Raw genomic sequence first — 27,946 nt, forward strand, 5'->3', positions numbered from 1 at the left:
TCCAGTCGCGAACGACTGGGATTGCACGCTCATCTCGCTCTATAGGCCAAGGGAGCCGGCGTTTGTCTGCAGACAGTTTTTCTGGGTCATGTGGCCAGCATGACTATGCCGCTTCTGGCGAAACCAGAGCAGCGCACGGAAACGCCGTTTACCTTCCCGCCGGAGTGGTACCTATTTATCTACTTGCACTTTGACGTGCTTTCCAACTGCTAGGTTGGCTGGTTTTTATTAATTCATTCTACTTCTTCTTTGAAGAACTGGAAGCTAAGGGAGCATGAAGATGGATTTTAAGGCTGGATTGCCACATGACTGACATTTGTTGCAACCCCTAAAGAGAAGGAGACCTGAGTAGGGCGGGCAGGGCCTGAGTACAACCCCACATTTTGCACGTCTTGGGAAAGGGCAACGGAGCTATGAGGACTTGCAGCAGTTAGGGGATTTCCAGTGTCTTTCATGACACACTGCTGCTCCCTAGGAATACCAGAAGCACAAAAAACTTCACAAAAATTAGTCCACTCACACACACAAAACACGCAAGAGTCCAACATTTGAATGCAGGTTCCTAGTGTTGAATATGAATTAAATTGACTGAGAAGCATTATATGATATAAATCTTAGTAGTAGTAGTAATACATTAGCACAGAGTGTATGCGTCATCCTGGCACAAAGCTACAGAGGTGACTATTCATTGCACAAGTCAGCTTCAAGTCAGCCTGTGGAATTCGCAACACAAATCCCAGCAGGCATGGGGCCGTAACCTGAGCAGAGCCACTTACTTCACTCATTCTGTGCATTAATAGAAGCCTCACTCACACCAGCCAGTCTAGTCATCTAACCCCCTGATATATCTCAACAGCTGTAGGTATGGCTGGCAGCCTGTCTTTCCCAGCCCCCAAGTTGCTCCACTTTGGCATCGCAGGGCTGACATTTCAAAATGCTTTCAGACACCAAGACTTTGGAACACTCCTCAGATATAACTCACAGTCTTCCTTGCCACTGGCAGCTGACCATCCAGAAGTAAGCAGTAGCAATAGCATTAACTAAGCATCTAGGCATAGGTTTTCCAAGCATGGCTGAAGGCAAGACTTGCAAAGTCCGGGTGACTTTTGCTATTATTTTGATAGGCATCGCTTTAATGTTTACAGCCGTGGTGACAGATCACTGGGCTGTGCTGAGTCCTAAGGTGGAGGAGTACAATGCTACTTGCGAGGCGGCTCACTTTGGACTATGGCGGATCTGTACAAAGCGGATCTTCATGAAAGAAAATGAGACGGACAAGGAGAAGGGTTGTGGGCCAATAAGCCTGCCAGGAGGTATGTGTCTCTGTTCACTAAATAACCACCTTGACAAAGCATTGTAGACTATATTACAACATCGAGCCAGATACGTTTTAGAAAGTTAAACAGCGTTCTGGGAAAATGGAATCAGAACCACCTCTTTTCTTTCCAAATTAGCCCAGTCGTTTTCTTCATCCTTCCTTAAAATTCAGTCTGCTGCTTTGGCATATATTGTATAAATCCTTACTCCCATGCTCATCAACTAGCCTTTATTTTTGTAAACCTCTTTGAGGTTATTTACAATCTAGCGGTGTATAAATTTTATTAAACAAACAAACAAACAAATTGCAGGGGAGGCAGAAGATGAGAGATATTTTCTCCTGGTTCTTTGGTAGTATGAGTTCAGTGAATCTAGTCTTACAGAGCTGGCATAAATCCTTATTCAAAAGATTATAACAAGGGCTTGGTCCCTGTAAAAACTCCAGTATATCAAACCCAGCACAGGAGTCGAAGAACGATGTCAAAGGTACAAAGTTAACCTATACTTAGAAGTTAACATCAATAAGTTTGATTACATAGCAGGAAAACACAGGACCATAAGCCATGGATCATTTCACCGCAGGATAACCATTCAATTTAACAAGCAAAACTTAACCGCATCGCTGGAAATAATTGCAGTGAACTCCATACATGCTTCTGAATGCATGATAGTAGAGAGCATCATGGATGCAAAACATAAACAGTAGTATAGCCATCAACTTTTAGTGATGACTTTAATGTTTTGAATTTTTTGGAAACCGCTTAGAGGTTTTAGAACCAGCAAGTGGTATGCACATTTTGTTAAAGAAATAAAAAGTTCATATATTGCTACTCTTGACTTGCCTTCTCAAGACGGACAACAAGCTTGGTCAATGCATTCATGTGGAAGAGGGAATTACAGCAGCAGCCTCTTCTCCCTGCTCCCACATGCATTTGTCCATGTTCTGAATAGTTTCTACACATGTTCAGTGGTTACATGCATAGAAATGTTGTGTGGTCGTATGTAGAAGCTGGTGTCTGAATAATAATAATAATAATAATAATAATAATAATAATAATAATAATTTATTATTTATACCCCGCCCATCCGGCTAGGCCTCCCCAGCCACTCTGGGCGGCTTCCAAAAGAATATTAAAATACTATAATACATCAAACATTAAAAGCTTCCCGAAACAGGGCTGCCTTCAGATGTCTTCTAAAAGCCTGGTAGTTGTTGTTCTCTTTGACATCTGGTGGGAGGGTGTTCCACAGGGAAGGCGCCACTACCGAGAAGGCCCTCTGCCTGGTTCCCTGTAACTTGGCTTCTCGCAGTGAGGGAACTGCCAGAAGGCCCTCGGTGCTGGACCTCAGTGTCCGGGTAAAACGATGGGGGAGGAGACGCTCCTTCAGATATACCGGACCAAGGCCGTTTCCTTTGTTGCATTCCTTTGTTGTGTGGGCTCTGTCTGAATCTTTTATATTTGGCTTATGTAAAGGATGGAGCCGTTTCATATAGGTTTCGAGGCTGGCATTGGACCCTTTACTGAATGACTTTTGTTGAAAGAAAACACGGGCATGCAGTTCTGTTAGTTCTCCTGGAGCTCTCAGTTGCTTTTAACATCATCTGCCCTGGTATCCCCTTCTGGAGAGGGGTGGGAAGCACTGTTTGACAGTGATTCCACTCCTACTCAGGTAGCCATTTCCAGAAGATGATCCTGGGAGATCACTGCTCAACCCTTTGGCAGTTGCTACGTCCTATTCTTTCTGTTTAGCATCTATATGCAACCAGAGGGAGAAGTCATCCAGAGACTTAGCCTAGGTGTCACCAGTGCATGGAGGTCACCCATTCTTATCTCTTTTTCACAAGGTATGGCTGTGCATGAGTGTGGTAATGGACTGGATGAGGACCAACAAACCAAGACTCAATCCAGGTTGATGCTTTACCCACCCAGGTGAACAATGTTCAGCCTCTTCTAGATGGGAGTTGTGCTTCCTCTAAAGAAGGGTTTCCTAAACTTGGGTCTCCAGCGGTTCTTGGACTACAGCTCCCATCTTCCCTAGCTAGCAGGACCAGTGGTCAGGGATGATGGGAACTGTAGTCCAAAAACCGCTGAAGATCCATGTTTGGGAAACCCAGCTCTAAAGCACAGGTAGGGAACCTCCACTCCACAGTCCAAACTTGGTCCACCAATTTTGCTTCTGAGGCCATTTTCTCCAAACTATGTCCACCTATTCCACCCCTGACATCATATGTTGGGCAAGTAGATATGGAGTCCCCAAAGAAAGCAGGATTGGACATCAGCTGCAAACTTTGACAGGCCAATCACCTGACATCAAGGTACTGCCCACATGTCAAATTTGGCCCATGAGGTGGGGTGCAGAGATAAATATCTAGCTCACTGGGCCAAAAGTGTTCCCCACTCCTGCCATTAATAGTTTGATACCAGGTTACCCGAAAGACCTCCTTCTCCTGTAGGTAGAAGTTTAAATATCCTCTTTGAAAGCCCTGCTCTGGGTGTCCTCACTGAATTAAGTTCTCAATTAATTAAGTGGTTTTGTTGGTTATTGTTGGAACAGCCTTGCCAGGGAAGCTCACCTAGCCATACTTCAGTGGTCTTTTCAGCAACTTCCTAGCCACCCACACATTGTAAATAACTTGCAACCTCTGCTTTTGCTTTTAAATTATGGGGTTATGGTGAATTCCATCTTGTTGCGTTTATGTACCCCCTCGCCATTCTAAAAGTTTTATGTTTTACTTTACTTTTTTATTATTATTCATTGTAAGTCACCCAGAGAACTGGGCAACATACAAATGCCATTGATAAATAAGGCTTCCACTCCCTTTGTGCCTTTGTGAATTCATTTTCTCAATTCGCTGCCTGGAAGGAATGAAGGGCTCTCTAATGTTCAGCTGCATCTGAGCAGCAGTGTCAAAGCAGAATGAATATAGATGCTATGGTTTCTGGAAACAGGGGCCAAGGAAGCATTGCCCCTGTGGCAGTCTGTGCATGATGGGAAACGATACCATGCTATGGGAAAATATTGTGAAAAGAGAAGCCTAGAGATTTGGGAGTGCATCAGGAAGTGGGATTTTCAAGCACTGGGCAAGGCAATGGCATGCAAGGAAAAGCTTCCTTTTCCTTTCATGGAAGTGTAGGAAAGATTATTTCAGCAGGTGTGTGTATCTTTTACCCATGCATCACAAGCTGCTACACCTGCCAAGACTCCCTCTCCTACACAACTATAAAAGGTGCCAAAGCTCTGTCTTCCTTCTGCATCAGGGATTGTAAAGTGTTTTGCTCAGGGCCATGACAACGTAGATGCAGGCCTTTACATAGCCTCTTGAAAGCTGGAACATGTGATCCAATGCTCCTTTTGAAACTGAACAGCACCTTGCGGAGATAGCTGTGACAAAAACAAGAAGCAAAACTCTGGCAGGGATCGCCACGCTGCTCTCTCTGCCCTGCCTGTCTGCCTGCCTGCCTGCCTTCTTTGGAGCCCAGCCATAGACATTGATATGTTAGCCTTTCAGTAAAATACCGTATTTTTTGCTCTATAAGACTCACTTTTTCCCTCCTAAAAAGTAAGGGGAAATGTGTGTGCGTCTTATGGGGCGAATGCAGGCTGCGCAGCTATCCCAGAAGCCAGAACAGCAAGAGGGATTGCTGCTTTCACTGCGCAGCGATCCCTCTTGCTGTTCTGGCTTCTCAGATTCAGAATATATTTTTCTTGTTTTCCTCCTCCAAAAACTAGGCGCGTCTTGTAGTCTGGTGCATATTATAGAGCGAAAAATACGGTAACCATCATTACACAGAGTACCTATCATCTTGTTTCGTTCAGTAATTCTGACCACGGTTTGCATTGCCTTGGGAGGCAGGTAACGCACATCCTATCAATGCGAGATGTTTATAATTCTGGCAAAATGTATAGATCCAAGGCACACTCTCCTTTGAAATGTTGTGGCATTCATCATATGAAATTTATTGGTGGGTTTATTATTTATTGCTTTTTATAACCTGCTTTCGTGAAAGGGCCCCAAGAAACAAACTTTTTGCATGCATTCAAAGCACGCGTGTCTGTGCATGCGCAGGCTGTTTTCAGAAATGGAAGAGGGCGGAACAGGCATGGAACAGGGCAGGGCGCAGTGGGTTTATGTGCACTCTGCCAACACACACACGACCCAGAACGCAACCCCTGTGCAAATTGAGGGTTGCCTGTCCATATAACATTAAAACAATAGCTAACAATATCATTGAAGGCTAAAACATGTAAAACACAACCCATATATCTCAATAGCAGTCGAGATGGCTGCAGGTAAGCAAGCAAAACAAACCCTACCATTTCAACACCAAACCTCGGCCCTCCCAAAAGCCTGCTAAGAGACGCATTTTAATTAGTCAACAAAATGCCATTAATGTTGCTGAATGATTCACCTGAGACGCAGGGTAATGCTACAGGCAAGGGACCACCACAGAGAAGGCCCTATCACGCCCCCTAGTCCTTACTCACTAGCAGGGTGAGGTCATCTGCTGATCTTAATGCCTGGGCGGGTTGATTCAGGGGGAGGCATTCATTCAAGTATTTTGGACCAAGTAAGTCATCATACTTACATTGAACCAGACCCAGAAGGTAATTGCCAACTGGCACAATTCCTTTAAAACAGACTTCTCTTTTCCTACTAGTGCAGGCATAGTCAGCTGATTCAAAACTTCCGGGTCAGCTTTCTGCTCCATCAATTGACACACCCTCCTTCCCAGCTTATATCTGATGCCTTTTTATGGTCTTTCTTGCCAGGTTTAGAACTGGTCTGGGTGTTGCTGTTTTTATTATTATTACCATTACCGACCCAGCATCTGACTCAGGCTCCAGTCCTGTGATGTGATTTCTGAAACCTAGAAATTTGCGCCTGAGATTGAGCTAGAGATGGTGGCTTGAGGGAATATCCCACAGCACCTCTTCCTTCTTCTATCGAACTTACGAAGACTACAGCTGGCCTCCAGGAACAAAAGTTCCTACACAGAAATTGACTAATCCATTATTTGCTTAAAATCTGAAGGAGACGGCAGCACCTTACTTGCCAGAAGAAAAAGGGACAGTCAAACAAAACAGCCCCTTGCAAGTTGCCCATGTTACCCACTGGCCTGCCAACCATGCTAATTCACAGCACTCATCAACATGTGCCGAGTGGAGGATTAAATATCACCCACCCTAAGAGTGCTCCTTTATAAACTAGATCCCGCCTTCATACTATTCTAGAACACTAGAGTCGCATGGTATTGTATAGCAACGCAATGATATTTTTTTATAAGTTATTGTTACTATTTTACAGTTACAAATATTCAACACGGCCTAGGACCCTCATACCTACAGGACCGCCTCTCCTGGTATGCCCCGCGGAGGACCTTAAGGTCCACAAATAACAACACTTTGGAGGTCCCAAGCCGCAAGGTGGTTAGATTGATCTCAACTAGGGCCAGGGCCTTTTCAGTACTGGCCTCAACTTGGTGGAACGCTCTGTCACAAGAGACTAGGGCTCTGCGGGACTTGACATCTTTCCGCAGGGCCTGTAAGACACAGCTGTTCTGCCTGGCCTTTAGTTTGGACTCAGTCTGACCCTTATGTTTCCCTCCCCTTGTGGGTTTGATTTATGGGCTACTATTAAAATGAGGCTGCATTTTAAATTGTATTTTAACCCTTATTTTAATAAACTGGTTGTTGGGGTTGGTTTTGGGTGTTTTTTTTTTGTTTCCCCCGCTGTTGTGTTTTATTATAATTTTATTGGTGTTAGCCGCCCTGAGCCCGGCTCTGGCCGGGGAGAGTGGGGTATAAATAAAAATATATTATTATTGTTATTATTAACACAAATTCCAGACACAAAGATCTTCAAAGATGAGGCGGAATCTCACAGGGCGGTGCCTGTGGATGCCCCGCCTACTCCTGCCACAAGAGAAAGAGAAGCCGTAGCAGCGGCTTGTGGCAAGAGCTCACAAGCGCTCTGCAAGATCTCACAGGAAGCTGCTGCTTCTGCATGACCCCAGTAAGCGAGGCTTCGGCAGAGTGGCAGTGCCACAGGTGTTGGGGCAGAGGGGTGGAGGAAGGGGGCAGCACATTCCTGTTCTGCCTCTGGTGAAGTGGGATGGGCCACACCCAATATAAGAGCACAGCAGTTCCTTTCAGGCTATTTCAATTGTTAGTTCCACGGAAGGGGAAAGAGAGCTGCAGTAAAACATATTTTGTCAAAGCTGAGCACGTTACTGAAGCTGGCATTGCATTACGAAATAAATCAAAGTAGAGACAACTGTTTCATTAGGATCTAATAACCTAGCAACAACAAGCACAAAACACACAACCTTGTTTAAAACAACCAACCTTTTGCCTGGAATTATGTGGCCTCTCTAATGTGACCAGGGACTGGTAGGAACTTTAAAAAAAAAACACAACTGTTGAGATAATTGCATGGTTTCCTATTCATGTTTTAACATTGCCTTTTCCATTGTTTGTACGCCTCTGATTAGCGAGAGAAAGCCAGTCAGAAGACAAATTGAAAGCTTGCAATTTTGCTGGCTGGAGAGCTAACAGATGATTGCAAAGCTTTCAGCACTTTAATTTAATTTTGCAAAGCACTAGATGCCTTGATAGCACTATAAAAATAATAAAGGATAATCATTGGGAGTAATAAATTACTGCGTCTGCCATTCAGAAGAAATGCGAGAATTTCTGAGAGTCTCAGATGGCAGGAAGCGGGGGGGGACGGGGGACCCAGAGTGGTTATTTACAACCCAGTTTAGTAAAATCCCAAGAATGCCCATCAAATCTCTCTACAGGCATGCCTCCACCCCCCCAGTCTCAGTTAGGCACCATAAATTCTAGTCACACTGCTCTGACTTAACTCACAATCTCTATAATTGTCTATTTGTTTGCTGTGCACATTTGAAAGGCAGCAGAGGGGTGTGTATAGCTCAGCTATGTTCTATCTATGCTGGCATATGCTGACATCCATCACCGGCAGCAAATACACTTGGGCTGCACTGGTTATGAATCTGTTTTATTAAGACAGCTGGTTATTTATGGGCTTTAAATTTAACCAGCAACGTGCAGCGGAGGTAGTTCCGTGTGCTTTACCCAAGCTCGCTTTTTGCAGAAAGGAAAAAAGAAAGGACCTATATTTCAGGTAGGCTTTAAGCAAGCGGGTGGTGCTGTGGGTTAAACCACAGAGCCTAGGACTTGCCGATCAGAAGGTCGGCGGTTCGAATCCCCACAACGGGGTGAGCTCCCGTTGCTCGGTCCCTGCTCCTGCCAACCTAGCAGTTCGAAAGCACGTCAAAGTGCAAGTAGATAAATAGGTACCGCTTCGGCAGGAAGGTAAACGGCGTTTCTGTGCGCTGCTCTGGTTCACCAGAAGCAGCTTAGTCATGCTGGCCACATGACCTGGAAGCTGTACGCCGGCTCCCTTGGCCAATAAAGCGAGATGAGCGCCGCAACCCCAGATTCGGTCACGACTGGACCTAATGGTCAGGGGTCCCTTTACCTTTACCTTTATGCTGAAATGTGATGGCAAACCAAACCACTAACAGTACAGTGGTACCTCCGGTTATGAACGCTTCAGGTTACGAGCTCCGCTAACCCGGAAGTAGCTGCTCCTGGCTGCAAACATTGCCCCAGGATGCAACCAAAAATCACGCGCTGGAGGTGTGCGTGCAGCAGGAGGCCTCATTAGCGAAAGCACGCCTCAGGATAAGAACGGTATCAGCTTAAGAATGCCCCTTCCGATTGTCAGGAGGAGGGGGGGTTGCGGGATCACGACCCCGCCCACACTCGCTCCTGCGAGGATGGCGCCAGCCTCGCGGGAGGCTAGGGATTCCCCTAATTAACATCCCCTGTGGCGCCAGCCAATCGGCTGGCGGCAGGGGCGGGCCTTCGTAAGGCCACTTAAGGTCGGGGCAGCCCTCGGCTCGCCCCTTTTACCTCTGGAGACGACACGGTTTTCCCACCCACCCGCCCTTTAGGTTTTGCCACTGACCTTGCTATGGGCTTCGGCTGGTCGCCGCAAGGGGCCTGGTAGGAGTTTTTCCATTTGGCTAATTGGCTGGTTTTGTGAGCCACTTGGTTTTTTCGCCTACCTCGTAGCAAATCGTCACAACTCCCTCGGTTTTGGCGGTAGGCATTGGCCGGGGTATTGTCATGCAGATGAGGTTGGGGGGGAGGAACACCATCACCTCCCCCAATGCTTGAAGGGTAGTTCGTTAAAGGACTCCGAGGGGCGACGCCTCATCCGAAACCTACGGAGGCTAGGGCCTAAAGTGCGCCCCCGAGCGGTAACCCCTCGGGGAGCGCCCAGGGATATGCATCTCGGGTGGCTCCCCCTGTTGGTGTTTAACCCTTCCCGGTTAGTCCGGATAGTCGGTTAGGGGCCAATGCCTAAAGCCAATACCCTTCTTTCCTGTAATCAATAAAGTTGTGGCCATTTACGCCCATTAACCTAAAACTCTGTGTCCATTGTCTTCATTTATTCCACCTGTGGGGGGGAGGGAATAGCCACGCAATGTACTTCCAGAACGAATTAAGTTCGTAACCAGAGGTACCACTGTATATTGTAAACATGATCTAACAGTAACTTAACCAAGGCCCATCAATATGCATTTTAATAGCAAAGCAAGCCACTTAACAGGAAATAAGAGTGTCTTTTAAGAAGGCAACACTCCTTCTCATAGAGAACCTTAATTAAGAAACAATGCAGTTTGTCATCTTGAAATTGCTAGGACGTCCCTATTTTCATTAGAGAAATATGGGGCTGTGCCTATTTTCATCAGACAAACATTGGAGGGTATGCTACTACAGTATTACTAGCGGTAGTAATATAGCATTTCCCTATTTTCACTTGGCAAATGTTCCTTCGATATCAACCCCTTCAATAATGTATTAATCAATACTCAGTTCTAGTGACTATTTGTGAACTTTTCTGTTATTGTGGGCTGGGGGAATGGGTGACTACAGTACTGGCCGTTTGTTCCTTTCCAAGGAAGCAATTTTCCAAATCCAAACTCAAAAGTAAATATTTTGGATGTTCATTTCCCCTCCCTTCAAAAACTTAGGAAACAAGTGAATTGGAGTTGGATACAACCCAGTTGATCTTAACATGGGACCCAGCCTCCACTTTCCAATTAGAAGTGAGTTGGTAAAATTTCAGGATGCTTCTGGTGGGCTGTTTATTGGCACAATACTGAGTTGCTGAATAACTGAGTTGTTGAATAGCAGAATTATCCCATCACTTTTCTAACTGCAAAATTGATGGGAAATTGCACTGGAAAGTGTGGAATAATAACCACTAGCTGGCAATGCAAACTTCCATGCAAACATTATCAAAACGATTGCTCAATAAACAGGTGATGTTGTATATCCTCAGTGTACATTTTGTGCATACATATCAATATGAATACTCAATGAACAGCCGGTCTGGAAGCTCCTTTTAGCAAATCAAAATATGCTCCTTCCAAATGACGCTCTTTCTTTCTCCTATTTTCCAGTGGCAATAGCAATTTGCATTCCAACAAATAAAGAGCTCAATAGATACAACCCAGGCTTTTCTGTCATCAGCCTAGATGTTGTGTAGAAGCTTTAATAGGATGAGCCCCAGCAACAGGAAAGCAAGGTGCAGTTTTAGTTCTGTATTCTGACCAGCTTTTATTTCATTAACATGGATGTGTTTTTGTTTTAAAGATTTTGCAACTCGTCCCGAAATCCGCAGATAATAGGCAAGCTAAAAATACTCTAAAATAAATGAATAAATAAAATTTGCTCCCGGGGAAATGAGAAAGGAGGTTTGCACATAGCCATGACTCAGAAATCATCAGCAGTCAGCTCTGAAAGAGTCCATGGCTCTGCAGCCATAACCTGGGGAACTTTACACAAACAACTCCGTCTGGGCCTCTTGTTTTTCAAACGGCAGCCCCCTCTGTCCAGCACAAGTTGAAAAATAGATTTTGGTGTGGCAAATAATGTAAACAAGGTGCATAGAAAGACCCGGTTAATATGTGCAAACCCCTAGAGCTGTTATAGCATAGTGGCTAAGAATCACAGGACTGGAAGGAACCCTGAGGATCACCTGGTCCAAGAAGGGATCAAACTTGCAGCCTTGGCATTATCAGCACCACGCTCTAACCAACTGAGCTATTCAGAAGGTCACAGACTAAGCAACAAGTCAGGAAGCCTTCCACTATGTGGCCACTTTTTCTCAGCTTCAGTTTCTGCATCTACAATATGGGCGATGCACACTTACCTTACATGGTTGTTGTGAGAATTGCAGCTAGAGGATGCATGTAAATCGCTTTGATCACTTGAGAGCACTATAGCAAGATTAAGCATTAAGGAGTGCTTCAAGTTATGATCCATGCATGCCAAGGTGATACGCAATTAGATGTTGATGTTTCTTAGGAATTCCATGCCTTGAAGGGCTTTTGTATGAGCTCAGTTGAAAAACAGTGGACAGGGCTAAAACCACCCCCAGAGACACCAGCTATGTAGCTTTCTTGCGCCATTTTCAAATCATGGCCAGCATACACACAGACACACACAACACAACACAACACAACACAACACAACACACACACACCCTATCTACAGACAGAAGTTGTCTCAGCACTGGTGACTGATCTACAGGTGTCCTGCTCAGGTGGATCATTCTCTGAGACCCAGCTTGCCAATTTCCATGCATACACCAAGGCCCTGTACAACTATGAACCACAGTCCTGTGCGCTAACTAAATAGGCAATAAAACAAGTGACAAGATACCAGCCCAGTATAAAAGGATTTGCACAACTGGTTCAGATCACTGCAGAGATCGTACTCTGTCTGCCTTTCATCCTCTGACAACTCGCTGCACAAAATAGGATCAGTATAGGCTTGTGGTGATCCAGCTCTGTGATTCGCTTAGCCATGTAAACTTGGATAATATTCCTAGTGGCAACAAAGAACAACAGTGTATGGAAAGTTTTCATCCATTAAGAAATATATTCCCTATCGGGGGCATAACACAACAAGCATTTTTTAAAAACATCATTTTTAGCACTGGTAGAAACCGAAGTGCCTTCATTCTGATGAGCGATAAGCGATTCTGTTCAAGAAGATAGTATTCCCAAGTGCAGTGAGTCACACTGAAAGTGTCTTCATAACAAAAGCAGGTTTATTCTACGACTATTTTTCTAAACCAATCAGTCAGGCATTCAGGATTGTTCTGCTCATTTTGCCAGAACAAATGCAAATGCATAATAACCCTGTTAATGCTCATGATGGAGCAATGTTTGCCTGCCCTAGTCTTAAACTGTAGGCTTCACTCTTTAACTTCAGAATGTGGGAACCTGGCCCTGATACATTGCAGCTTCCAGTGAACTATTAATATTACTGACTGGCAAGATTAAGAGACTGCATGGTAATTAGGTCCAGTCGTGGCCGACTCTGGGGTTGCACGCTCATCTTGCTTTATAGGCCGAGGGAGCCGCCGTACAGCTTCCGGGTCATGTGGCCAGCATGACTAAGCCGCTTCTGGCGAACCAGAGCAGCACACGGAAGCGCTGTTTACCTTCCCATCACAGTGGTACCTATTTATCTATGTGCACTGGCGTGGTTTCAAACTGCTAGGTGGGCAGGAGCTGGGACCGAACAACAGGAGCTCACCCTGTCACAGGGATTCGAACCGCCGACCTTCTGATTGGCAAGCCCTAGGCTCTGTGGTTTAGACCACAGCACCACCCGTGTCCCGGTAATGTAAGTACATATTCTAATTCGAAGTGTGTAGAATAATACTTATTCCCCCTTATAACTACCTTGGTCCAACGATCAGTAAACTTAGAATCATAGAGTTGGAAGGGACCCCAAGAATCATCTATTCCAAACCCCTGCCCTAGAGAAATCTCAATTAAATTTGGTACGAGACAGTAAACAAGGGTGTAATTTAATATTCAAATAAAGGAGAGTAAGTACTATTGAGGGATGGGGTGAGCTCCCGTTGCTCGGTCCCTGCTCCTACCAACCTAGCAGTTTGAAAGCACGTCAAAGTGCAAGTAGACAAATAGGTACCACTACGGTGGGAAGGTAAACGGCGTTTCCGTGCGCTGCTCTGGTTCGCCAGAAGTGGCTTAGTCATGCTGGCCACATGACCCGGAAGCTGTACGCCGGCTCCCTCGGCCAATAAAGCGAGATGAGCGCCGCAACCCCAGAGTCGGCCATGACTGGACCTAATCGTCAGGGGTCCCTTTAAGTACTATTGAACCCAATGGGGCTTAAATCTGAGTAGATATGTATAGGATTGCACTGAGTAGATACATGTAGGATTGCACTTAGGTTGGTTTCTCCAACAACACACATACCAATAAAAATCTAATTATGATCCTAATTTTGGGACAGTCTCTGTTCCTGAGACTGTAGAGGATGCCTTTGGGGTTTTGAAATGCTAGTGAAGATAATATGTCATGATGCTTTGCTTAGTCTGATAACTAAATGCTATTCATCATAATCATCATCAATTTATTATGGTCAACAGACCAGAAATAAAATACTTTTTCAACTAAGCCCTCTTAAGCAGAAGAAATGGATTTCTGATTTGTGCCATTAAATCCACAATATGATTTTTATTTTTATTTTTGGCACTTAGGTATATTGATTTGTTTGCAATCCATCTTCCTAAGAACACAGGAGATTTTAACCGTACATTAGGCAACTGAATTTCACTTCCTTTGTGTATGAATTGGCTTTCAAAATGGCTATGCTATTTTAGTAAGCTAAGCAAAGCGTTGCGAAAGTAATGTCATGATAATCAGTCATGATTTCTACAGGCACGAGCTGAAATCCAAATGGCTGTTTTCAGTGCTATCCTAGGCATGTCTACTCACCGAGTCCCATGGAGCTTACTCCCAAGAAAAGCAACAGAGGATCACAGCCTTAAGCTCACACAAGGTCCTTTGCTCAAATGCAGTGGAATTTCATAAGCAGCACTCACACCCGCTGCCATGCCATACTACAAGCTACTTTTGAAACTCCACTCTGTTTCAGAAGCAGCAGGTTATACAAGACAGCAGTACTGTTCTTGGGGGACAGAGGGTGGGCTGGTGTGGAGGACTCCCTGGTCCTGAATGGGGTAACTGTGCCCCTGAAGGACCAGGCGTACAGCCTGGGAGTCATTCTGGACTCACAGCTGTCCATGGAGGCACAGGTCAATTCTGTGTCCAGGGCAGCTGTTTACCACCTCCATCTGGTACCCAGGCTGTCTTGCCAGAGTGGTGCGTGCTCTAGTTATCTCCCGCTTGGACTACTGCAATCCGCTCTATGTGGGGCTACCTTGGAAGGTGACTCGGAAACTGCAATTAATCCAGAATGCGGCAGCTAGACTGGTGACTGGGAGCGGCTGCCGAGACCATATAACACCAGTCCTGAGAGACCTGCATTGGCTCCCAGTGTTGGTGCTGACCTTTAAAGCCCAAACGGCCTCAGTCCTGTATACCTGAAGGAGCATCTCCACCCCCATCATTCAGCCCAGACACGGAGGTCAAGTGCCGAGGGCCTTCTGGCGGTTCCCTCACTGTGAGAAGTGAGATTACAGGGAACCAGGCAGAGGATCTTCTCAGTAGTGGCGCCTGCCCTGTGGATGTCAAGGCAATAACAACTATCTTACTTTTAAAAGACATCTGAAGGCAGCCCTGTTTAGGGACTTTTTTAATGTTTAATGCTGTATTGTATTTTTAATATTCAGTTGGAAGCCGCCCAGAGTGGCTCGGGAAACCCAGCCAGATGGGCGGGGTATAAATAATAGATGATGATGATGATGATGATGATGATGCACAGGGAAATAAATGCAGCCTATGAAAAAACAATTGCATCCTTATTGTTTGACAGAACTAGGAGAATAGGAAGCCAGGACATTAATCCATCTAGCTCAGGACTTTCTGCACTGAGTGGCAGCAGCACTACAAAAGTTGCAGACCTGGAGATCCCAGAGACTGAACTTGTTAAGTATGTCCTCCACCACTAAGCCATGTCTCTTCCCTAGACATAAATAGTTGGATCCTGGCCATTTTACACACATAACACCCCCAAATCACATATTTTCACTTGTCTACAGCCACAGTCTCATAGTATTTTACCTTCGTGTGTGAAGAACTGGTCAGCTTCTTACCACCATGAAATGGGTGTCATCTCCCTTGTTGTACCTGGAAAAGACGATCGAGAAGGGCAACTGTCTAAACTGAAGCAGAATGCTTTGTATTAAGAAATTAAAACCACACGTCTCTTTTGCAAACAGTACTGCTTATTCAGTTACCATAAATCAACCGAAGTACAGAAGATTAAATGTTGTGCTAAATAACTGCATTGTCTCTAAACCATAATTATTGTACCCACACGAGCAGTAATGCACATGGTAGAGTGCCATCTTGCACTGAATAATTTCCATGTTATTCCATATTAGCAATTAATTACAGTGCTTAAAATGCCATTGCTCCATAAGCTAGCTGAAAGAGTATTTCTGATGTAAGACACCCAAGAGGATCTTTCCAATCACTTTGAGTTGCCTGAAACAGATGTTGCACTCTCCTCCTCATAACTTTGTTCTTACAGTCACACAACAACCACTGTTCCCCTAGTCTGACTCATGGGTGCCCAGAACCCAAAACTGGCACAATACTGTCCCATGGTGGAGGAGCACCAGTGTATTCATGAGGGATGATATAACGGTAAAGGACCCCTGGATGGGGTTGTGGCGCTCATCTCGCTTTGAGGCTGAGGGAGCTGGCGTTTGTCCACAGACAGCTTTCCGGGTCATGTGGCCAGCATGACTAAACTGTTTCTAGTGCAACGGAACACCGTGACGGAAACCAGAGCGCACAGAAACGCTGTTTACCATCCCATCGCAGTGGTACCTATTTATATATTTGCACTGGCGTGCTTTCAAACTGCTAGGTTGTCAGGAGCTGGGACAGAGCAATGGGAGCCCACCCTGTCGCAAGGATTCGAACTACCGGCCTTCTGATCAGCAAGCCCAAGAGGCTCAGTGGTTTAGACCACAGCGCCACCCACATCCCATGAGGAATGATGTACCAATAGTGCTCAGGAAAGCCTGGCACTCAAAGGCTCTACAGGGTGATTACAGCATGTTAAGCCATCATGTAGAAAAGTGAGGGAGGTGGAGAGAAAAATATCCATCCACACATGCCTTTTGGTGCACTTAGGGATCACTAAATCTAGAGCTGCCCTGCCTACAAGTAGGCATGGAAGGAGCAGTCAGTTTCAGATCTCTCAGTTTCTGATTGTTCGAATCTTAAACTCTCCACGTTTCTGCAGCAATTTGCATTAAAATGGAATCTCATTAAAATTCATAAGCATCTGTCCAAATACACACATTTGTGTATGCAATTCTGACTAATGTACACCTTTTCTTGCAATTTCCCCATATATGATACAGTTTTGTATGTTATTTTCACTATTATATCAATTTTTATGCACACTCCCCCCCCCCCAATATTCTGTAAACGTTGTTTGGTTGGAGAACTGTATCACAAAATTTGGTTAAGTTTCAAAGGCTGGCTGTGTTTCAGTTCTCATAGGATTTCAGAAAGCAAATTTGATAATTACCTTTAAATGCAAACTGAGCTGAATTTCCCACACACCTCCATCCCTACCTGCAAGCAAGGACAATAATCCAAAGGACACCTGTTTGCTGCAAGCTTCATGCATTATTGTAGTGGAAATAAAAGACAGAAAACACGGTGATGCCACCTGTAGTCATTTTCTATGTAATGAAGGTATTACAGAGAACCTGCCTTATTTGTTGCAGCTGTGTGCAAATAAGTCATTGGCCTATTAACAAGCAAAATTACTTATTTAAAAAGTGATAGAGCTGTTGTTGAAAAGCTTTCCTCCTTTGCCTCCATGGTAGCAAGCATGCACTGCAAATGTTTAGCTGTCCGTGCAGCGGATTTTTATTATAAGGGAATAATTCGTTTCTGAATTTAATTAGATCCGGAAGTTTTATCTCGTTTGTTACGGCCCAAGGACTGAACAAATAAAACTGCTACTACGTTTTAAGAAGCGCAGCATGACAGAACACACACTCCACAAATCACGGGACCACAGGAACTTCCCATCCCTGTTTTTATTGCAATTTAGGCACAGAATGAACCACTTCTCATTGCGTAACCTCAGTGTAACCCTGCCTTACTCCACAGCAAAATTCCCTAGGCAGTTAAACTACATATTCTCTGGCATGCATTCCACAAATTAGGACATATACCAGTAAGAACACATACTATAAATATTTAAAAACAATTAAATAATGAAAAGAATGCACAACACACACACTCAGAAGACCATGCTACAACTGTTGTGTATTGAGTCAAAGGATTTTATATCTGTATTATTATTGTCTGTATTTGCATTAGGGTAAAGTAACTGCCCTTTGGTTTCAAAGGGTACAGCTACTATTGGTTCATTTAAGCTGCTGCATTTGGATCCTCTGTCTTATTGGTTTCCTCCAAAAGGCAGGACTGTGATTGCCTGATATTGTTCCCTCCAAAATGTATCCTTTCTAGCTAGTCCCCTGTCCCTATAAATGTAGCTTTCCCCTCCTCAGTCTTCAGTCTTGTTTGCTTTAATAAAGAAGTGTTACTAGATAACTGTCTCCAGCATATTATGTCAAGAGAGCGGAAATCACAAACCCCATGTCACAACAACAACAACCAGTTGGTTGCTACCTGAAAAAGTTTTTGCCTGCTGGAGAAACAAAAGCACATAATGGGGGCAGCCCAGTTTCCTGTGGAAGGGTGGAAGCAATTTGGGAGCAACCAACAAGAAGGCCCTGCCTCACATCCTCACCCAACATGCCTGCAAATGTGGCATGATCAAGAGAAAGGCCTCTGCAGAAGATCTCCGAGGCAAGGCGGGCTCATACTGTATAAGGAGACGCGTTTCTTCAGAATTTATCGGTGTTAAGACTCTGCCTTCCTCTTCAGCTCTATCTTTGTCAAAGGGGAAAGTGCTTAGAAGTTGGGTGAATTCTTGCAGGTTTATGAGGATTTGGTTTTGGGGCTCGCTAGCTTGGGGAGGAGGTGTGTGATTCCTCAGGCTCAGGACAGGCGGCGGTCACATGCCTCGTCAAACCCAGAAGGTATAGCAGGCCTGCGTGTCCTGGCCAGGCCTGCACGTCCTACATCCTGACTAGGCCTCTGCATCTTGGCCAGGCCTCTGCGTCCTTCCCTGAACATCTGCATCCTGGCCCAGATGACTGTGTTCTGGCCAGGATGCAGGACTTGAAAATGGACTAAAAACAAGGACAATCGGACCAGAATGGGAATGCGCTAAAGAGTATATGAAAATTTAGAAAGAGTAAAACTTTTGAGGTCTTAGAACAAAGGAAGGAAGTCAATATGTGTATATGTATGTAATGACTAGATTAGAATGAAGATATGGTTTTATTTGTAGATGTGTGTGTTTTCTTTTTTGTGTTTTTTTTCTTCTTCCTTGTTTGTATAGTTTTATTTTGGATTCAATGTTTGTAATTTTTGTTGTAATTTTGCATTGAAAATAAAAAAAAAAATTAAAAAGAGATGGACTAAAAACAGAATGTAGCGACTTCCGGGTTGGCGCGATCTGGAAATGGCGGATTCCCTCCGAGCTCCGGAGGGAATCGGCTCAGCGGTGGATGGGTCTTTGCCGTGCCGGCGACACGGGGACCCTTAAAAACCGCAGGCGCGGAAGCCTGCGGACTGAAGACTCGGCGGGTGCCTTAAGCGCCCCCCCTGATTCGCAATGAGCCTTTTTAAAGGCTACGGAGGGGATACGGGGGACGGCGCGGCACTGAGAGTCGATCGCTACCGCCGCTGAGCGAAGCCGCGAGCCATAACTGGAGAGCGCTGACTTCCTTCCTTGAAATTTGGAATGAAAAAGGAACCCGTGAGTAATTTGGAACTGATCTTTAAAAACTTTTACCCTTTGAATTTGAGACGACCGGGGGGTGTGCCAAAAGGAAGTCCCCATCCCCCCCCTTGCAGACGATCCAGAGCAAAGATATAAGAGCTAAGCTGGAGTGCCTACCCTGTAAAGGGTGAGTTTTAATAAAGACAGTAACTTCCAAGATTTGGAAAAGCAAATTTAAGCAGGAGAGTGGAGTGTTGGAAGAGTTTCGGTTTTGTGGCAAACAACCCTCCCTCCCGAGCCCGGGAGCGACCTGCTTTGGAGCCTGTATAGAGGAGCAGAATTTGACAGCTGTCAAAGCTGTCAAATGGACTGTTAACAGTAAAAAATTGCTACTTAAAACCTCTCTGGATAAAAAGGTGTTACAATTGAACTAAAATTTTGGGAAACAAAGAAACAATAACAGGGCAGAGGATTGTTGGAGAAAAGACCATTCAGTAACCAGATTCCCTCTAGGGGGAATTCTGTGGAATTACAATGGCTGTGGGTGGAAAGATACTGAGAGAAATCGAAAGGATGTTTTCACTGGTGGGAACCTTACAGGAGCAGACTACAGCTATGAGTAAACAATTGACGGCCTTGGATTTGGAAACAAGTAGTTCTGCTGAATGTAATGAGGACCTGAAAGAGAAAGAACCCACAGCTGAATTTGAAATAATAAACAAAGAAGAGGAGAAGACAAAACAAGAAAGAGAACAAGTTATCTGGGAAAACACAAACCAGAAGCCGATAGCTGGAGAACACAAGCAAGGAGATTATTGGATGAAATTCATTTTAAGCCTACGAAAGATACAGAAGACGAAAGTGGAGGCCCTGGGAGCTTATGGAATTCAGGAACTCGAAATAAAGAAGTACAATTGGGGCCTCCACATAGACTTTGGCTCTGACTATCACCAAGACTCAGGCCTTGTGGAAATTCTTCAGCAGTTGCTTCTAAATATGGGAAGAGACTATGGACTGATTGGATTGATTGCTAAGGGAATCTTTCGAGACCCGATGACAGACAAAGAGGACTACCAACAAAACCAGCGGAGAGGGACTGAAATAGATTTGAGAGCCTCGGATGTGCGGAATCCAGGCTAAAAACTGTTACTTTGGACATATTTTGGGAAAGGACGCAAAGCGGGGATGGGAGGGAGGGAAGTATAAATTTAAACAACACTCAAGATCAGGGGGTTTAGTAATAAGGAAATTATTTAAGAAAAAATGAGAAATCGAGGGAAGAGAATCGGGGTCCAACTTAGGGAAAATTTATTTTTGTTCTTATAAAAGGACTAATTTTAAGACGGAAGAAATGCCAATTTGCTGACATAAACTTGGGAATAGGGATGCAAGGGAGGGGGTGGGGGGAAGTCAAGGATTAGGGTTAGAAAATAAGATTTTCTGGAACTATTCATGTTTGTTGTCTTTTATGTTTGTTTTGGTTTTATGTGTTTTGTTTGTGTCTATAAAAAATGTGAAAACCCAATAAAAATTATTATAAAAAAAAATAAAAACAGAATGTAGCTCCAGAACCGTGAGAACCTTTTCTTGTTGCAGAAGCAGATTGTTACACCCAGTACCAGATTTACGTATAAGCTAAATAAGCTATCGCTTAGGGCCCCACTCTCTTGGGGGCCACCAAAAAAAATTAAAGGAAAAAAACCTGGATGTACATTTCCAAAATATAAGATAAAAAAAATAAAACCTACATACAGCAACAGTGTTTTGTGTTGTGTAGGCTCCTGTAAGTAATCAAAATGTAAGTAAACAAAAAAACAGTGATAATTTGTTGTTGACAAAGGACAGCTGGACATATAAAGGGCTCTGTTACCTTCTGTAACTTAGGGCCTCATCAAACCTAAATCCGGCCCTGGTTATGCCAAGGTATGAGAAACTGAATTTCTCTCTTCTATGCAGCCCTAAAAAGTACTGGGTCCCAGCCTCTTTCTGCCACTTTATATGCTTCCATCTTCTCTAGAGCAGGAAGAGCGGTAAAAGCCCAAAACTTTCATTACAGGTTACAGGGAACCAGACAGAGGGCCTTCTTGGTAGTGGCACCCTCCCTGTGATGTGAAGGAAATAAGCAGCTATTCTATCTTTAAAAGACATCTGAAGGCAGCCCTGTATTGGGACGTTTTTAATATTTAATGCTGTATTGTTTTTAACACTCGATTGGGAGCTGCCCAGAGTGGCTGGGGAAACTCAGCCAGATGGGCAGGGTATAAATAAATTATTATTATTATTATTATTATTATTATTATTATTATTATTATTATACAAAAAGCAGATCCCGTGTTCAAAGACCTAGTTCTTGGCCTTTCCTAAAAGCTTTGCCAACTCCTTTAACTGATTGTGGGTTCTATCCAATTACAGTGGTACCTCGGGCTAAGTACTTAATTCGTTCCGGAGGTCCGTTCTTAACCTGAAACTGTTCTTAACCTGAAGCACCACTCTAGCTAATGGGGCCTCCCGCTGCCGCCGCACTGCTGGAGCACGATTTCTGTTCTCATCCTGAAGCAAAGTTCTTAACCTGAAGCACGATTTCTGGGTTAGCAGAGTCTGTAACCTGAAGTGTATGTAACCTGAGGTAGCACTGTAAGTCACTTCTGCTCACACATTAGAACTTTCTCTCTCCACACACACACACCCCAAATTTGCTCAGGGGTTTCCTGCAACCCTCTGGGGCCAGTTGAGGGCAGTGTAGGGGGCACATAGAGGCTGAACAACAACAACTTCATTAGATCCAATCTATTATGTCTGTTAAAATTGTAATCACAGTTTCGCAAGTTCGTACTTGCCCACAGACTTCCCCAAAAGGCCTTAAACGAGTTAGTGTGTACTTAGCTGTGTCGTCTGTAAAACAGGACCCTGGAGGACTGTTTCAAAGATGAAGAACAGCAGGACTGCCAAATATTATTAAAATCTTTATACTTTATACCATGGCCTCTCAAGCAATAGATCATAAGGTTACCTCTACAATACTATTGAATATTTGTCACTTCCCTAAGATCTAGAGGTGGTGCTGCCCAGATTTGGATTGCTTTGGAAGGAGAGATCTATTGAGGATTATGGCATTTTGTAACATATAGGGAAAGGTTTAAGATTTTGTTATGTTTTTGTATATGTTAGAAGCTGTCCAGAGTGGCTGGGGCAATCCAATCTGATGGGTGGGGGTACAAATATAATAATAATAATAATAATAATAATAATAATAATAATAATAATAATAATAGTTGTTGTTGTTTTGTTGTTTACTTACATATATACCAGTAGAGCATAACTGGAGGCAAGTGGCATAAGTACTTCTAGCTGATAGCAGACATGCTTCCTCACATCAGATCCCTAGAAGGAGACAGGCTTCTTCTAAAACAGGGGTAGGCAACCTAAGGCCTGGGGGCCGGATCCGGCCCAATCGCCTTCTCAATCTGGCCCACAGACGTGTGTTTTTACATGAGTAGAATGTGCCCTTTTATTTAAAATGAATCTCTGAGTTATTTGTGGGGCATAGGAATTCCTTCATATATATTTTTTTTCAAAATATAGTCCAGCCCACCACATGATCTGAGGGACGGTGGACCAGCCCATGGGTGAAAAAGGTTGCTGACCCCTGTTCTACAAGCTCTCCCCCTTTCAAGATTCTGCCGTTCCTTCTCCACAGAGATATTAAACTCCCAAGCCAGGGCAGGAGGAAGGATGAGTAATCTTCCACAAACAGTTCTCACATTCCAGGGCGATCTTTCGACCCTTAGCTTCTGCTGAGGAAATACCGACCACTCATTCATCCCAAACCTTTAACTGAAATTTTCCAAACAAAGGTATGGCTGGCACGGTTTGGCCAACATTCGTAACTATACTTCCTGTTATATTAGCACCAGCCACCTGTTGCTTGCTGCAGTCTTGTGATCTTGCGCAAAAGGAGCAAAAAATTCAGAATAGGTAACATAGTTGTTTGCTATACTTGGCACCTATAAAGCCTCCAATTAAATTTTTGATGTCTATGATATCATGTAGAGAAGGTCTAGGAAATATATTTGCCTGACATCTTAGAGCAGTGGTCCTGGTTAGTTAGAGATGAGGATGAGAATTGTAGTCCAAAAATAGCTGGAGACCCAAGTTTGGGAAACACTATCTCAGAGCATGGGTAGCCAAACTGGTGCCCTCCAGGTGCTGCTGGACTACAACTCCCATCATCCCTCACCATTAGCCATGCTGGCTGAGGCTGATGGGACTTGGAGTCCAAAAAATCTTGATGGGCATCATGCTGCATAAAGCCTGTGATAGAGAGCTGCTACAAGTCGGAGTAGGTGGGGAAGTACTTAATGAAATAGCTTGCCTCATTAAAAGGCCCTTTCCAAGAAGAAGAAAGAGAAAATAAATAAAGGAAGCTGCCACTGTATACATACTTACCTTGAAGTAAGTTACTTATGAGAAAATGTCATATGACTGCACATTGTGTTATTTAAATCCCTTGACTGCTTCAGCAGACCCTCCAAGTGTCTCTGTTTTCCAGAGACAGTCCCAGATTTACAGACGCCATCCCAGTTTCTGATTTGATCCCAGAATGTCCCACTTTTCCTCAAGACGTCCCTATTTTCACTAGAGAAATATTGGAGGGTATGCGACCCCAAAGCCAAGGAGATAAGTAACTATACAACCTTTAGAAGACATCTGAAGGCAGCCCTCTATAGGAAAGTTTTTAATGTTTAATATTTTATTATGTTTTTATATATGTTGGAAGCTACCCAGAGTGGCTGTAGCAACCTAGTCAGATGGGTGGCGTACAAATAATAAAAGTATTGTGGTGGTGATGATGATGGAACAGGACGTCCTATTTTCATCGAAGAAATGTTGGAGGGTATGCTTCAGCATTCAAGTGGAATAAAAAAAAATGTGCCTTTATCCATTTGCCTTTTCTTTTGTTTCCCTCCAGAGCGCAACTGTTCCTATTTCACACACTTTGTCTCAGGAGAGAGCACAGAGATTTTTGAAGTGTCAACACAAAGAGGTAAGGAAAAACTGGTAAGGCGGCCATCTTGTTCTCACTACAATATGCCTCACACAATAAATGTCCAATTCAGGAGGCATGGAATGTGACTCCTCCTAAATACGGAAAGACAAAATGGGCTGCAATGGGAGGCTTTCCAGGGATACGATTGGATAACACAGTTCTGTGGAGTTAGTTGAAAATTCATATGGTGTAGCTACATAAAGGTTTAAGCTGCAATCTTATGCGTCCTTACGTGGGAGCAAGCCCTATCGACTCCATGTGGCTTCCTCTTGAGTCGACATGCAGAGGATTGTGCTGCTGACTGGACTTTCTAGAGCTGGGGACAGGGTTCATAGTCACAAGTAAAATTTCGTTCTTAATAGTACTGGAAAGCCTTTCCCCCTCCTATACCTGTGTTCTTACTACACAACATATTTTAACATGTGTCTATAGTGTTTAGCTATCCTACTGCTGTTATTTTGGATTTTTAAGGTCTTTTCTTGCAATAAAATTATTTTTAAAAAATTTAAAATGTTCCTCTTCTTTCTATCAGCAGCCAATATAGCTCACTCAGTCTTGAGAATGGGGAAGGGACCCTCCACAGTTTGTTGATGTGGATCAACCTGTTGACCTTCATTATCTTTTTCAGTAGTAATATGGCATCATTACTGCTAAATTCAAGTACTTTTACTATGGCTATCTGATAAAAACTGCCTTAACTATACACATGGGTAACTTTTATTATGTTTCAGAATAACAATATTTTAGGGTGGTATTCTTCTCTTTTTATATTTTATTTTATCTTATCTTATCAGATCTATTATAACTTGTCAGATTTCTTATCACTCACCAGATCTCCTACCTCTTATCAGATCTGTGCTTCTTCCTCCACGCCAGCCCAACATCTTATTTCTTAATTCTTCAATACTATATATGTTAGCATGAGGCAAGCAAAAAAATGTTTGCAATTTTTATACAAATCACTGTTTTAAACCCCATGAAAGCTTGTTGCTGCTGCTGCTGTTGATAGTAATAATAATCTTAATAATTACTATAAAAATACTAATAATAATCTGAAGAGTTTCCTTCAACCTTTATGCTTTAAATCATAAACATTCTATGCATAAAAGCCTGGGTTTCTGCACACATTTATTAGCTGTTTGCACACTATTAGAGGCATACATTTGATCTCAAAAACATGTCTATCCCATCATTATTCACTTCAGAGGAAATCCTCAGAGTGCACTGCTAAAAAAGTTTTTTTTTTAAAGTGCACAAACCATCTCAAATTCATTTTTCAAAGATGTTCAAAAGCATTTTAAATGTATGTCAGCCTATCCCAAGTGGAATCAACCTGTATCAGGGCCAAACTAGATATGATGGCAGCAGTTTAAACTGGAGGGTTATGGAGGAGAAATGCGCTCAGTTCACATTTTAATGCTTTTAATGCAAACCTACCTTATTTGCCCACCCCAAGCCAACGCACAAAACAAAACACAGTTGTCCTGTTGTCAGGCCTCGGGAAAACGGCTTCCTCCCTCCCTTTGGCCATGGATGAGAAGAACAAAGTAAAAATAGTCTCTTACCAGTTAAAGGGATTTTAATATTCACAGCGAAAGAACAAAAAGTCCATTCTTGGGGCAAAGGTGGTTCCAATTAAGGTTTCCACCCACTTCACCCCGAGCCACCCCCGTCACTTTCTCATCTGGCAAGACTTCTGTGCCTTATCTTATCTGCTCTCCATGACCTTGGACTGATCGGAAGGAAACTTTCCAGCGAAAGGGAGTCTTTTAATTCTCTCTCTCCCTGATCTTCTTCTCCTAGCTGTTTCCCACTCAGTTCTGCCCAGCAATTGTCTTCTGAACTATGCCCCTCTGCAAACCACTGCTCCAAATCTATACTGCTCCACTACTCCTGGGCAGCTTCAGGATCCTGGTCAGAAGCAGGGGGAGGGGGAGGTCCCCACCATTCCTCATCAGAGTAGCTCTCCTCAGCCTATTCTCTGACACGTGTGTAATGTGCATGTCTCAAAATTTTGCAATGCAGTTCTTCTAAACCCCCCCCCCCCGGCTACTTGACAAAAATACATCTTATAATGTGTTAGGGGAAAGTATTCACAAAAATGCATATATCTAGTGAAAACGATGTACAAAATGTGTTGTATTGGGGAAACCTTGTTTGCAAAACTATGTGCATATTTACAGGATAACATATACAGTCATACCTCGGGTTGAAATTGCTTCAGGATGAGCGCTTTCGGGTTGTGGTGACTTCCGGCTTTTGCCGCTCGCGCATGCGCAGATGCTCAAAATGACGTCATGCGCATGCACGGAAGCAGAGAATCACAACCCACAGACGTGCAGTCGCGGGTTGCGTTCGCTTCAGGATGTGAATGGGGCTCCCGCACGGATCCCATTCGCATCCTGAGGTACCACTGTATGTGCAAAATAAAAATGCGTAAGGGTTTTTGGGCAGACTCTTATTAGGAAACTGATGTGGGGCAAGCTGAACCTTTGGGGAAATGAGTAATGGACATGGACAATTTTATTTTATTTTTTTGGTGCTTATTTAACACACAGGACTCCAGCTTACCTGTTTAACACCAGGTAAGGGGACTCCAGCTGCAATTGCAAAAGTGGTCGCCAAGTGGGGAGGGCAGAAACCGCCCACTGCCAAAGGTCTGCCTCCCTCAGCTTCTGCAGCTTGCCTTCTGCATCTCCTCTCCCTTGGTGCTTTTCTCCAGACTTAGGTGACTTCCAGTCCCAGACTTCCTCTCAAGCCCTTGAGGAGAAAACTTGGGCTGTAAACCGCAGGAAGATGGCTGGGTTCTGCACCTTTCACTGGGGTGCCATTTTTGCTGTTAAAATCAGAAGCTGCCCTTTCCCCCCCTATGTGATTTGGGACAGAAAAACATGAAGGAAAATATGTAATCAGAAAACAACAGATTAAAGTGAAACATGTTTGCCATTTTGCAAAAATCAGTGTACTTATATTGGAGCCAATTAGCAGGAAAATAACCTTCAATATTTCTCCTAGATTGCATAAACGGGGAGTGGGGCATTGCAACACTTAAAAACAACATAGAAGGCAAATATCAGCCACTGTAATATTAATGCATGGCTGTGCATGTTAAATATTAAATATATCTGCAAACTAATGCAATATGTAAACAAACCTCTGAATTATTAAATTAACATATCCATCCTTTCCTTGCTCAGACATTGGCTTGTTTGTTTGGCTCCATAACATACAACATATTTAGCTTAGCTATGCAGTGCAAGAGTGCTGTCCTGAAGCCTTGGCTCAAAGAAGCCTTGTCCCAATCCTGAGCAATATGAGCTTCTCAAACTGCATATAACTCCAGTCCTGGTCCGACTGCACTGCCAATAAGTTTCCTGGCTCAATAGACCTATACAACCTTGTTGTTGTTTAGTCGTTTAGTCCAACTCTTCGTGACCCCATGGACCAGAGCACGCCAGGCACTCCTGTCTTTCACTGCCTCCTGCAGTTTGGTCAAACTCATGCTGGTAGCTTCCAGAACACTGTCCAACCACCTTGTCCTCTGTCGTCCCCTTCTCCTTGTGCCCTCCATCTTTCCCAATATCAGGGTCTTTTCCAGGGAGTCTTCTCTTCTCATGAGGTGGCCAAATTATTGGAGCCTCAGCTTCAGGATCTGTCCTTCCAGTGAACACTCAGGGCTGATTTCCTTCAGAATGGAGAGGTTTG

General features: G+C 43.9%; 1 protein-coding gene across 1 annotated transcript in view; it reads left to right on the forward strand.

Annotated features, from left to right (window-relative positions):
• Positions 1-947: 947 nt before the first annotated feature.
• CACNG1 (calcium voltage-gated channel auxiliary subunit gamma 1) overlaps positions 948-27,946 on the forward strand; it is a 30,347-nt gene continuing 3,348 nt past the window's right edge. Inside the window, exons 1-2 of the mRNA XM_081181564.1 lie at positions 948-1,313; positions 24,164-24,238. Of these exons, the coding sequence (XP_081037690.1) occupies positions 1,070-1,313; positions 24,164-24,238 (319 nt within the window). The 5' untranslated portion in view covers positions 948-1,069. The remainder of the gene's footprint in view (positions 1,314-24,163; positions 24,239-27,946) is intronic.

This window comes from Podarcis bocagei (assembly GCF_964188305.1).
Source record: "Podarcis bocagei genome assembly, chromosome: 2".
Taxonomy (NCBI): Eukaryota; Metazoa; Chordata; class Lepidosauria; order Squamata; family Lacertidae; genus Podarcis; species Podarcis bocagei.